The 13,935-nt window shown below is 34.5% G+C and overlaps 1 protein-coding gene across 1 annotated transcript; it reads left to right on the top strand.

Annotated features, from left to right (window-relative positions):
* On the top strand, nucleotides 2,958-9,244 carry LOC108663793 (putative disease resistance RPP13-like protein 1). Its single transcript, XM_018129156.1, has 2 exons — nucleotides 2,958-5,241; nucleotides 9,186-9,244. Exon 1 carries the CDS (start codon nucleotides 3,173-3,175, stop codon nucleotides 5,225-5,227), a length of 2,055 nt encoding a protein of 684 aa, XP_017984645.1. The 5' UTR covers nucleotides 2,958-3,172; the 3' UTR covers nucleotides 5,228-5,241; nucleotides 9,186-9,244.

Genomic DNA, 13,935 nt, shown 5'->3' with positions numbered 1-13,935 from the left:
ATACAATTGCTTTTCTATAATCAGGCATTTGAACATAAACATTCTTAATTATCCTTGATGATATGAAAGATTTTAAAACATGCTATATGATTAATAGCACCAGAATCAATTATCCAAGTATGACAGTCAAACTTGAATGCAGGCTCAGCAGATAGTCTAGTTTGTGAACAAAATGAATTGGATATCATACTAGCGAGTGCCAAATTAATAATTGAAGGATTATGTTGGTAAGAATCCATACCAAGGTTGTTATTGGAGTTGTTTGAGGGTGGATTATCAATTGAAGCATTTCCTTGCTTGTTGAGGAGGACCATGAGTTTCTTATATTGATTTCTTATTAGAGACATGTTTGAACTAGCATTTGAAACTTCTTCACACTGATCTGGTTGCAAGGTTGCCACGGTATTATTGACATTGAAAATTGTTCTTGCATTTTTCTTATTTGTTCTTTCCCTTTGTAAACTTAAAATTCGATGGGAAACCAAAAAGTGTGTAGCACTTATCCCTGACATGACCAGATTTACCACAATATGAACAAACCAGATTAGATTTCTCTTTCTTCCTTCCACCTGTTAAACTAGCCATAGCCGATGCCTCATGAAAAGGCTGTCTATAAAGGATTGATCTCTGAGTTTCTTCTCTAAGGACAAGGTTTGTAGGCCTCATCAAGAGTAGGAAAAGGCTTCATCAACACCAGCCGAGATCTCAATGGAGCATATAACTCATTGAGTCCAATATTTTTCTTAACAATTATTTTTACATATTTTTGTTAAGATTTTAGGAAAGTTATATAGTTTTAACTTATGTTGGCATCTTACTGATTTTCGTTTAATTATTATAAATTTATGCTTATATTCTTACTCTATGTTACAGTCATAATTATCATAACTTAAATTTTAACTTGATTATGATACTTTTTACTCATTTTATATTAAATATTACATATTTTTATCTTTATTTTTATAAATTTACATTAATATTTTCAGAAGGGTTTTTTTTTTGTTACATTAACATTTAATTCATTTGTGTGGAATTATGCTTTTCATTTAAAAATACTTGATAACTACTTTTTGAGGAAAACAAATTACTTTAAACTCTTTTAAAAAAGAAAAACTAAATATTAATCTTTTCTAATTTGCGTTTATGTTTTTATATCATTTTTATAAACATTTACATTAAGATTTTAGAAATGTTAATTTCAACTAATTAATTATGTTAAAATTTTACTTATTTACGTTAAACTATTATGAGGTTATGTTTGTTCTTATTCTTTATTACAGTTATAATTATCATATCTTAATAATACATTTTATTTATCTTACATCAAAAGAGATGTATTTTTATTTTTATTCTTACATGTTTACCGTAATATTTGAAAAAAATTAATTTTTTCTTTTACCTTAACATTTTATTCATTTGTATGGAATTATATTTTTCATCTAATAATATATGTTAATATTTTGACAAAAGACAATGGCAAGGTCCCATGGGGCATGAAAGCCATCTCCAATGCCATTGAAGCTTATTCACAAAGCTGCACTGGAATCTCATTCAAACACATCCTACGTGAGGCAAACACTGTGGCAGATGGATTAGCTAAAGTGGGAGTTACAAGAACAAATAATTTTAGTGCCTACTTCACGGACTCGAGCAGGGGTGAAGCCATCTAGCTTCTGTCTTTCTCAATTCATGACTTTCTTGGTTTGATGTGTTTTGCTTTTAAATTGTTGTAACAAGAACAAATGATCCGCTGTGTCTTGACGCTAGATGGTTGATTGTGACTTTATGGTTGTTATGATTATTAACACATCAGGACTCCCTTAATTGCTGCCCGTCCCTACCTTGGGAACTTTTTCGTATTCTGCCAGTCGCAATGCGACCTTCTCTCTGTAAGTCTCTATTGAGACACATCTTAGAGCAGTAAAACTACCAGTGTTTAAAAAAATATATTGCGGATTAGTTTTTTGTTTTTAACTTTTGATTTTATTTTACAAATTTATTAATGTAAACGGTCAGTTCTTATGATAGGGAGAGGAAGCGTTACAAATAAGTAAAAAAGATATACGGAAAGCGATGAAAAAGAAGATTGGAGCAGTTCTTAAAGTACTAAATATCATGGGAGGTGGAAGAAAATAAGAAGAGAATTAGAGAAAGTTAGAGAGAAGCACTAAAAAAGTGAAATCCCTCAAATGAATTGTGAACATTTTATACATAGTGTTAGAAGTGATGATTATTCAAAAATAGGCTTTAATGCGCATAATAAGTGATATTATTATGAAGGGTTTTAATGTGAGAAATCAGTACAGTAACCCATTATATGGATATTGAAATGGTGATTTTATTACATATAATGAGTAACAGTTAGAAACTCATTATATGACAATCAAAGTAATTAGGTGTAATAAGATTTGTTTTCGAATAGAAGGTATTAAAAAAGAGGTATATATGAAAAGCTATAGGATAACAAGTTAAGAGAAAAAAGTATACATGAACAAGTACAAGAAAAAAAAGTGTACATAAACAAGTACAAAAGAACATGGTAAGAGAAGAAAAAACTTGTACTCTAAGAAAAGATTAAGAGGAAGACCTCTTAATTACCCCATATTTGAGCCACCAAGACAAACTTTTTAGAAATAAAAGTAACTTGTGAACCTTACTACTTATTTTAGGTTATTTTCACTGTTATCCATGCGAATTGATTATTCTGTACGAAATAGTTGTTCTACTTGTATTAATTATTCTGTATAAAATTGTACTCTACTTGCTCTAATTATTTTGCATAAAATAGTGCTTCACTTATTTCAATTATTCTGTATAAAATAGTACTTCATTCATTCTAGTAATTCTTATTATTCTCTATAAAGTTCTAAACTGTAAACCAATTCTTGAAGAGAATAAATTAGTAGCTAAAATCAACAATCTACAATTACCGGATCAACTGACAGCTTTTACCTTTCCCCCTTTTTAGTTGGATTCAATGGTATGGTAGAACGTGTCTCTCGCGAATTCTTCTAAAACTGAGAAGAAATTGCTAACAAAGCAAACCAAGTCAACCTTAGTCAAGGCAACGCCACAATTAACAAGGAAATATCCACAGAAGTTACTCTTCACTCTCAAGTCTTCCTCCAATCTAGTTTTTCCTGGTTCAATCCTTCTAGCTCAAGAGGAGAAAATGGTTACAGAAGCTGTGGTATTGGCCGTGGGAGGGGCATTTCTCTCGTCCACTCTGAATGTACTGTTTGACAGATTGGCTACTGTGCAGGCCCTCAAGCCGATGATCAGCCTCTTCCGGGGTACGAAGTTGAGAGACGATCTCTTGCAGAAAATGGAGATATTACTGCTAACGGTGGAGAAAGTTTTTGGTGATGCCGAGGAGAAGCAAATTCTGAACCCTTCTGTGAAAAAGTGGGTGGACAAGCTTAAAGACGCTGCCTACGATGCTGAGGATCTACTGGATGCGATGGCAATTGAAGATCAGGTTCAGGAGGAGCAGGTAAAAGACTTTAATACTCGCCTTGACAAAATTGTTCTAAAACTGCAACTAATTGCTGAGGAAAAAGACATCCTTAATTTGAAAGAAGACCAAGGAGGGAAATCAATCCCAAGATTACCCACAACTTCCCTGGTCGATGAATCTGAAGTATGCCTCAGAAACAATGATAAAAAGCATATTCTTGATATTTTGTTGTCTGATGGATTGAATGGGCAGAAGATACCTGTGATTACAATTGTAGGAATGGGTGGGATCGGAAAGACCACCCTTGCTCAGTTTTTGTACAATGATGACAGGGTGAAGAACTATTTTAACTTGAGAGCATGGGTGTATGTCTCGGAAGAATTTGATGTTTTCAAGGTCACGAAAACAATTTATGAGTCTGCCACATTGTCGAGTTCTGATATTAATGACTTAAACGTGCTTCAAGTTACATTGGAGAGGACATTGATGGGCAGAAAATTTCTACTTGTCTTGGACAATGTTTGGAATGAGAGTTATAGAGCATGGGATCTACTGCTTAGACCCTTACAAGTTGGTGTCCCTGGAAGTAAGATCATTGTAACTACACGTAGCCAAACTGTTTCATCCACGATGCGTAATGCGCTTGTTCATGATTTGAAGAGGTTATCTAAAGGAGATTGCTGGGCATTATTTTCAAAGCATGCATTTGGAAATAAAAACCCGAATGAAGATTCTACCCTGAAAGGCATTGGTGAGAAAATTGTGGAAAAATGCAGAGGCTTGCCTTTGGCTATTAAAACACTCGGGAGTCTGCTGCATTCACAAGTAGAAGCTCAGGAGTGGGACAATGTACTGAATAGTAGAATATGGGATCTACCTGCTCACAAGAGTGACATTTTACCTGCCTTAAGATTGAGTTATCACTATCTTCCTTCTCATCTAAAGCGCTGCTTTGCATATTGTTCCCTATTTCCTAAGGGCCACAAATTTGAGAGAAGGGATTTGGTTCGAATGTGGATAGCTGAAGGCCTAGTGCAGCAGCCAAACAGTAGAAGAAGAACGGAGGAAGTAGGCGAGCAGTACTTTCATGAACTGTTATCTAGGTCAATTTTTCAACAAAGTCATGATGAATCACGTTTCATAATGCATGACCTTGTCAACGATCTAGCTCAATATACAGCAGGAGAATTTTGCTTCAGGTTTGAGAATGGTAGCCCTCCCCAAAACCCTGCAAGGGTTCGCCATTTGTCATGCATATTGAAGCCAAGTGACAAGCCTTATAAATTTGAGGCCTTCTATGGAAAAAATAAGTTTTTGCGGACCTTCCTTCCGCTCAGATCACCAGGTGATGGGAAGACTCCTTTCGATTCTGGAGTCTTCAACAAATTGTTTCCAGCGCCCAGTTGCCTACGGGTATTGTCATTGTCATCTTACAATATCACTAAGTTCCCTGATTCAGTTTGCAACGTAAAACAGCTACGCTACTTGGACCTTTCTGGCGCTGCTCTTCGATGTTTGCCTGAAAGAGTAGGCTGTTTGCATAACTTGGAGACACTGAAGTTGTCAGGTTGTCATCGTCTCACTCTGTTGCCAGCAAACCTGTGGAATCTTACCAAATTAGAGCATCTTGACATCAGTGGAACACCTATCTTGGAGTTGCTTGATTCAATTGGCAACTTAAAAGAACTCGGCTACTTGGACCTTTCTGGCACTAAAATTCATTTTTTGCCTGAAGGAGTATGTTCTTTATATAACTTGCAGACGCTGTAATTTGTCACGTTGTCCTCTGTTAGGATAGTCTTGAATTGTAGTTTGATTATGATTGTTTAATTCTAATTAAACTAATATACCTTTTTTGAGATAGTTTTTAAATCTAGTTAGACTATAACAACATTTTCTAATTATATTAGGATAAGATTTTTGTATTTGGCACTATAGAATGATCCTATGGGGTTAAAGAATAATTATCACCTATATTTAGAGAGAGTGATTTAGGTGTACGTGGGATAAGGGGTATGAGTTTGAGACTGTTCTTGTAATCTCCTGATTTTTCTTTTAGTGAATTTTTCTCTGTTGTTTTGCCCGTGGACGTAGGTCATCAAAAGACCGAACCACGTAAATTCTTGTGTTCTTGTGGGTGTGCTTGATTTCTTTCTTTCTTTATTCTATTGATTGGGTTAGATCTTGGGCAATTCTTTAGAGACAATTCCGCAATTTCCCAACAAACTGGTATCAGAGCTTCAAGGTCTTGGATCAATCTGAATCTCGCTATGGCAACTTCGTCGACCAAGTATGAGATTGAAAAGTTTAATGGAAGAAACGATTTCAGCCTGTGGCGTGTTAAGATGCGCGCATTGCTAGTGCAACAAGGACTGTTGAAGGCACTGAAGGGAAAAGAGCATCTTCCCTCGAATTTATCTGATGGTGAGAAAGATGACCTTATGGAAAAAGCACATAGTGCTATTCTCCTTGCTTTGTCTGATGAGGTGCTAAGAGAAGTCACGGATGAAGAATCTGCTGCTGCAGTGTGGTTTAAACTCGAAAGTATTTATATGACCAAGTCCCTGACGAATCGGCTTTATATGAAGCAACGATTGTATACTCTCAAGATGAGTGAAGGTACGTCCGTTAATACCCACATTGATGAATTTAATAGAGTTATTCTTGATTTAAAGAATATCGATGTTAAAATTGAGGATGAGGACCTAGCCCTAATTCTTTTATGTTCTTTGCCTCCATCGTATGAAAATTTCGTGGATACTATGCTTTACGGCCGAGACACTCTCACTTTCGAGGATGTAAGGGCATCTTTAAATTCCAAGGAATTAAAGAAGAAAGTTGGTGGTATTCGGAATGAAAATCAAGCAGAAGGTTTGGTTGTAAATAGAGGTAGAGGTAAAGAGAAAGGCTTAGACAGAAAAGGTAAATCTAGAGCAAAAGGGAAAACTTGCTGGAATTGTGGTCAGAAAGGGCATTTTCGTCAAGACTGTATCAAATTCAAGGATGATGAAAAGTTTAATAAGTCTGAGAATACTGCAAACGTGGTTGGAGATGACTTTGATACTTTTGAGGAAACTGATAATGTTCTTGCAATTACTAATTGTAACCTGATGGATACATGGATCTTGGATTCGGCTTGTTGCTTTCATATATGTCCTAGGCGTGATTGGTTTACAACTTATCAATCTGTTAATATGGGCACTGTACAATTAGGAGATGATTTCTCTCTCTCAGTTGTTGGAATTGGCACAATTAGAATCAAGATGTTTGATGGTATGGTAAGAACACTTGAGGTAAAACATGTCCCTGACATGAAAAAGAATTTAATATCCTTGAGTTTGTTAGATAAGAAGGGCTACAAATATAGTGGCCAAGATGGTGTCTTGAATGTATCTAAAGGAGCCTTAACTATCATGAAGGGCAAGTTATCCGGTGACCTTTATTGTCTAGTGGGAAACACGGTCATTGAAACTGTTTCTGTGGTCTCATCTAATGATCCTGAAGATGATGTAACACGTTTATGGAATATGAGATTTGGTCATATGAGCGAGAGAGGGATTAGAAAACTAAGTAAGCATAGTTTGCTGTGTGGTCAAAAGAGTGGAAAGCTAGATTTCTGTGAGCAACATAGAGTGAAATTTAGCACTAAAACTCATCAAACCAGGGGTACAGTAAACTACATCTATTTAGATTTGTGGGATCCTTCTCCGGTGGTATCAAAAGGTGGATCATTATACATGTGGATCTTTATTGATGATTTTTCAAGAAAGGTGTGGACGTATCTTCTAAAGGCTATGAGTGAAGTGTTAACCACCTTTTTGCATTGGAAGGTATTGATCGAGAAGCAGACTAAGAAAAGGATCGAGAGCTTTCGAACAAACAAAGGTTTGAAATTTTGCAAATGTGAGTTTGGTCTATTCTACAAGAATGAGAAAATCGTTAGACATCGCACTGTCGACAAAACACCATATCAAAACGATATTGTAGAATTGATGAAGAAAACACTTTTGGAGAGAGCAAAATACGTGTTCTCAAATGTTGGCCTAACCAAAGTATTTTGGACAGAAGCTATCAACAAGGCTTGTTACTTGGTAAATCGGTCTCCATCAACTGCAATTGAATTTAAGACTCCCAAGGAAGTTTGGTCTGGTAAGCCCGCTGATTATTTTATATTGAAAATATTTGGTTGTCCTGTTCATGTTCATATGAGTGATGGTAAACTTGAGTTGAGGGCGACAGAGTGCATATTCCTAGGCTATGCATATGGGGTGAAGGGTTATTGGTTGTGGTGTACTGATTGTAAGTTTCCCAAGTTTATGGTGAGTCGGGATGTTACCTTTTACAAGTCTGCATTACTTTGTGGGATAAAGTCTAGAATTGCAAACACATCAGACCAAGAAGTTGGCAAACAGGTGGAGCTTGAAATCAATGCTCTTGTGACAGTGCGAGATGATAGTGAAATCCAGAAAGAATTGCAAGAGGTACAAGAATTGGTATCTCAACGAAGCATTACTTGTATTGATGGGGATTTTGATTCTTATGTTTTATTTGTGGAAGTAGAGGTTGATGAGCCTTACTTTTATCATGAGAAAATTATATATGTCGAGTCTTCTAAGAAGATTGAGTCTCTACACTGGGATCGAACATGGGAGCTTGTGAAAACACCTAAAGTTACTATTGAAGTTGGCTTAGTGTGTGAAGGAGGTGCAAACATTAGTCGTAATGTGGTTGGCTTCTCCAAATCAGATTTTGCTGGTGACCTAGATAGTAGAAGATCTCAAACGGGATATGTGTTCACTTTCTCAGGATCTGCAATCAGTTGGAAAGCAGTTCTTCAATCAACCTTTGCTTTGTCTACAACTGAAGCTGAATATATGGCTGTGACCGAGGCAGTGAAGGGGGCTTTGTGGCTTAAAGGCTTGGTTAGTGATCTTGGTTTTGAACAAACACAAACAGTTATGTTTTGTGATAGTCAAAGTGCTATACATTTGACTAAAAATCAGATGTTTCATGAGAGAACCAAACACACCCAAGTCAAGTGTAACTTCGTTCGAAAGATTATTTCTAAAGGTGAGATTGTAGAAAAGAAAATAGCTACAGATGAAAATCCGGCAGATATGCTAACTAAGTCATTTTCTGGGATAAAGTTCGAGCATTGCTTGGACTTGATCGGTGTTCGTAGTGCTTGAGGCCTATTGGGGTAGTGGCGGTGTCGACAGAGATTGGTTCGTAAGGTGGAGCTTGGTGAGTTCAAGCCTAAGGTGGAGATTTGTTAGGATAGTCTTGAATTGTGATTTAATTAGGATTGTTTAATTCTAATTAAATTAGTATACCTTATAAATAGTCTTTAAATCTAGTTAGATTAGAATAACAATTTCTAATTCTATTAGGATAAGATTCCTAATTAAATTAGGATAAGGTTATTGTATTTGATACTATAAAAGGACCCTATGGGTTAAAGAATAATTATCACCTAGATTTAGAGAGAGTGATTTAGGTGTACGTGGGATAAGGGTTATGAGTTTGAGACTGTTCTTGTAATCTCCTGATTTTTCTTTTAGTGAATTTTTCTCTGTTGTTGTGCCCGTGGACGTAGGTCATCAAAAGACCGAACCACGTAAATTCTTGTATTCTTGTGGGTGTGCTTGATTTCTTCCTTTCTTTATTCTATTGATTGGATTAGATCTTGGGCAATTCTTTAGAGACAATTCCGCAATTTCCCAACATCCTCACCTCACTTGTTTGCCAACATACATGGAGAATCTTACCAAATTGAAGCATCTTGATATCAAGGGGACGCCTATCCTGCAAATGCCTCCAAAGTTGGGTAATTTGAAACGTCTTCTGCTGTTGACTAATTTTGTTGTGGGCGACAATAGTGGGTCAACTGTTAGTGCGCTAAAGGATCTTCGTCTTCATGGCGCTCTTTCCATTTTACAGCTACAGAATGTCTCTCAAACAGCAGATGCAGAAAAGGCCAATCTAAAGGATAAGAAATACCTTCGTGAGTTAATTTTGGAATGGGATGGTGATCCGCGTGATGGCAATGCACAAATTGCAGCATATAATCCTCATAACGGAAGTATAGAGAATGTAGCCAAGGATCCTCATGACAATGATAATGCACAGAATGCGGTGGATGATCCTCCTAATGGTAATGCACAGAGTGCAGCAGATGATCCTCATTGCCGTGATGCAGAGATTGCAGCACTCAGTCCTCATAATGGTACTACACAGAATCCAATGGATAATCCTCAGAACCGTAATGGACAGAGTGGAGGGGATGATCCTCAGAATCGTAGTGCGAAGCATGTAGCTAATGTACTTGACAAGCTAATGCCTGGCGAGAATTTGGAGAGGCTCGAGATTCGAAAGTACTTTGGTATGAGTTTACCAAAATGGTTAGGGAATGCTTCATTCTCCAAAATGAAGAGCCTAACTCTTGATAATTGCCAAAAATGCAACTCACTGCCACCACTTGGGCAACTACCCTCTCTCAAAGAACTCACCATACACCACCTGGCTGGAGTAAAAATCGTTGGTTTCGAATTCTACGGTAGTGGTGTCGTGGCCTTTAAATCCCTGGAAATGTTATGGTTCGAGAATATGGAAAATTGGGAGCAATGGTTACCTTTCACAAATGAACGAGGATTCCCGTCCCTTGGCAAACTCCTAATGATTGGGTGTAGGAAACTAACGGGGAATCTTCCCGTCCAGCTTCCCACTTCGGCAATGCAAATCGATGATTGTGACAGATTAAATGTATGTCAAGGTGCCACAAAGCAGTAGTCTCCTCTTTAGCAATTGCAATATAGCAAGCTGTGAGATTCTCCAACCAGTCATTTTAAATGATTTCTTTGACCCATTGTCTAGTATTGTTTGTTCATCTCAAAAAATAGAAGCATACCTAAATGTCTGATTGTCCATTGAGAACAACTGTGTTGGCGGAACAAACTCGTTTTGAATCGGTTGAAGTTGACTGTACGAACTTGAGTTACAGTTTGTTCGCTTGTATGACTTTACGCATTGTGATACCAAGCTGTCCTACATTGATGAATCTTTGTAATGTTTGACTTGATTTATCAGGTTTACATTGGTTATTTGCAGTGGCAAAGTCTCACCAAACACAAGTTTTAATTTGCTGAGTATTGTAAAATAAATTCGAGCAGTATAAAAACTGTTATTAACTTTTTTGGATTTTTATTTGGTTATTACTATATGTGGTCCTATTTGTGTGTAGAAATTCTACGTAAGCATTCATCAATGTCATGTCATGTTAGGGGTTATCCACATCAACAACTTTAACGGAAAAAGCTTGATTGATTGGTTAACAAATTTTAAAAGTTGGACTTGATTTATAAAAATTATAATAGAGCGATTAAATTTAACATTTTGATAGATTATAGGGGCTAAATTAAACAATTTGATCATTCAAAATTTGGCCATTAAAATCTTCCAAAATTTCACGTCAACACTAATAATTAATCACGTATGCGTCACGTCAGAACTTTAAATGAAAAAATTTGATTGTGTTAATGATTTGACTGACATTAACAAATTTTGAAAATATAAGAATTTGATTTATATGAATTAAAGTATATGGATTAAATTCAACATTTTGATAAAATACAGTGTCATAGTGTGATGAGTTCTAGCATAAATCTTTTTTGTTATGTGTGATTGATTACTTAAGTGAATTTATATTTCTAATGAGGTCTTAGACTTGACTTAGGTTCATTATGAAGAACAGGTTTGGTCTACGAAACAAATTTGGGTTCAAAAGGAAGTTTGTTTACGTATGAGGAAAATATTAGCACCCTCACAACACCCATTTAATTAGTACCCTATTAATTACATGTTTTTAAGCCTTACTTAATCTAGTACAATATTTAATTCCTTTCCCTATTTTCCTTGCTACTTTCTTTTATTAGTTTTCTTTTTACGTAAATAAATAAAAATTTTTTATGTTGAAAATCCCCAAACACTTATGGTAAAATTTGGAAAATTTTCTCATCTAGAAATTTTCAAGAAATCATTTTTTATTTTCTTGAGATTTCATCATTGGAGAAATTATTTATTTAATTATATAATTTTATCTTTTTATTTTATTTAAACACTTATGTAAATCCTTTGTATTGAAACTTTTTCAAAATTTTCAAAATCTTATGGTAAAATTTAGAAAATTCTCTAACCTAAAAATTCTTGAGAAACCACTTATGATTTTTTTTAAAGGTTATGAAGTTTGTTGCAACAACAATAAATTGAAGTGGGCCAAAATAACAAGAGTGGGACAAACTAGTGAAATTCAGCCCACAAAACCTCCTCCTTCTAGTTGAAGCAAAACTATGCCGTTTGGCTTGCGGTATAAAAGCTCCATTTTCCCTCTTTCTCTTTATTTCCTACTTCTTTTTCTCTCTCTAAGTGAGAGCTTTCCCCTCTAAAAGAAAAAAAACCTCTTCTTTTTTCAAATTCCAGTCACTAGCCACTGTGTCAATCATCGTCCACCATTGTTGGCTACCATTCACCAATGACTGAATTTTACCAAACTTTCTCAAAAAAAAATCCTCTCAATGCTCTTGTCCCTTTAATCGGAATAGTTTCTTTAGAAATTAAATGGATCTTCCTAGATCTAAAAAAATCGAAACCCAAAAACCAAAAAAACTCAAGAAACACAAACACTATTTTTCTTTTTTCGATCTCTCTTTTTCTTTTCTTTTTTTCTCTCCTTATTTTGATCCATGGCTTGGCTATATTTATAGCCAATTTGTTGTATTTCTATTTGAATTAGTTTTTGAGTTTCGATTCAATCTAACTTAATCTTTTTTAGGCTTAATCTAGAAGTAAGATTGGTGCAAACATATCTTATCCTTTCATATTTATCTCTCCCTCTTTTTTATATTTTCTTAATTTTCATATTTTTTATTTATCTTCTAAAATTTACTACACTCAGACAAATTGAGATGTCTACATACTGAGATCAAATTTAAAATTGCACCAATTTTTTTGCCTCGTCTTAAAACTATTTATTTGTTTTTCTATGGTGAAATGACATAGTAATGGTGAAAAGTATAGCACTGATTTAATTAAGTTTATGCTCCTATATAGTCCTTTTACTAAATACTAGTGTGTACGCATAAAAGAATTGGTTATGATTTAATTACAATTAGTTATATATTTGCATGTTGCGTGATTTTTTCAAAATGAATAGACTATAGAATATGCTTAATTAGTTAAAAAAAATTAAAAACTTGAGAGAAAGATAATATTAATGATGGTTTTGAAACTATCAGTTCAAAATTAGTAATTTACAAATATATAATATATTTTTATTTAATTTTGATTTTAAAATAATTTTAAAATTATTAAAATATTACTAATATAATTTTTTTTAAATAACAAAACATTAACTAATATTTTAAAATATTACTAACTGTCCTATTTTTGAATATGCAATTACATTGAATTTAAAATTTTGAATGATTATATTATGTAGTTTTTCTATTTTATTTTTTATTGTTTATGAATGGATTATTTTTATGATTGTCTTGAATTGTGTTTTGATTAGGATAGCTTAATTCTAATTAAACTTTTATACCTAGTTAAGCAAATCTTTAGATCTACTTATACTAGGATAACATATCCTAATTATATTAGGATAAGATTATTGTACTTGGCCTTATAAAAAAACCCTTCGTGGTTAAAGAATAGTGAACACTTAGATTTAGAGAGAGTGATTTAGGTGTACGTAGGATAAAGGTTGTGAGTTTAAAACTGTTTTTGTAATCTCTTAATTTATCTCTTAGTCAATCGTTCTCTATTGATGTGCTTGTGGATGTAGGTCATCAAAAGACCAAACCACGTAAATTCTTATATTCTTGTGGGTGTGCTTGATTTCTTCTTTCTTTATTCTATTGATTGAGTAAGATTTTGAGCAACCCTTTAGAGATTATTCCGTAATTTTCACAATAAATTGGTATTGGAACTTCAAGGTCTTGAGTTAATCTGAATCTTGCTATAGCAACTTCGTCGACTAAGTATGAAATTGAAAAGTTTAATGGAAGAAATGATTTCAGCTTGTGGCGCGTTAAGATACACGCATTGCTAGTACAACAAGAACTGTTGAAGGTGTTGGAAGGAAAAGACCATCTTCCCTCAAATTTATCTGATGATGAGAAAGATGACTTTATGAAAAAGGCACCAAGTGCTATTCTCCTAGTTTTGTTTGATGAGGTGCAAAGAGAAGTCATAAATGAAGAATCTATTATTGCAGTATGACTTAAACTCGAGAGTATTTGTATAACCAAATCCCTGATGAATCAGCTTTATATGAAGCAACGATTGTTAACTCTCAAGATGTATGAAGGTACATCCGTTAATACCCACATTGATGAATTTAATGGAGTTATTTTTTATTTAAAGAATATCGATGTTAAAATTGGGGATGAAGACCTAGCTTTAATTTTTTATATATTTTTTGC

The sequence above is a fragment of the Theobroma cacao genome, chromosome 10 (assembly GCF_000208745.1).
Source record: "Theobroma cacao cultivar B97-61/B2 chromosome 10, Criollo_cocoa_genome_V2, whole genome shotgun sequence".
Classification (NCBI taxonomy): Eukaryota; Viridiplantae; Streptophyta; class Magnoliopsida; order Malvales; family Malvaceae; genus Theobroma; species Theobroma cacao.
Note: the sequence above shows the minus strand (reverse complement) of the source record. Positions and strands in the feature narration are given on the sequence as shown.

Coding starts and splice junctions, on each gene's coding strand:
- LOC108663793 (XM_018129156.1), top strand. CDS start 3,173: ATGGTTACAGAAGCTGTGGTATTGGCCGTGGGAGGGGCATTTCTCTCG.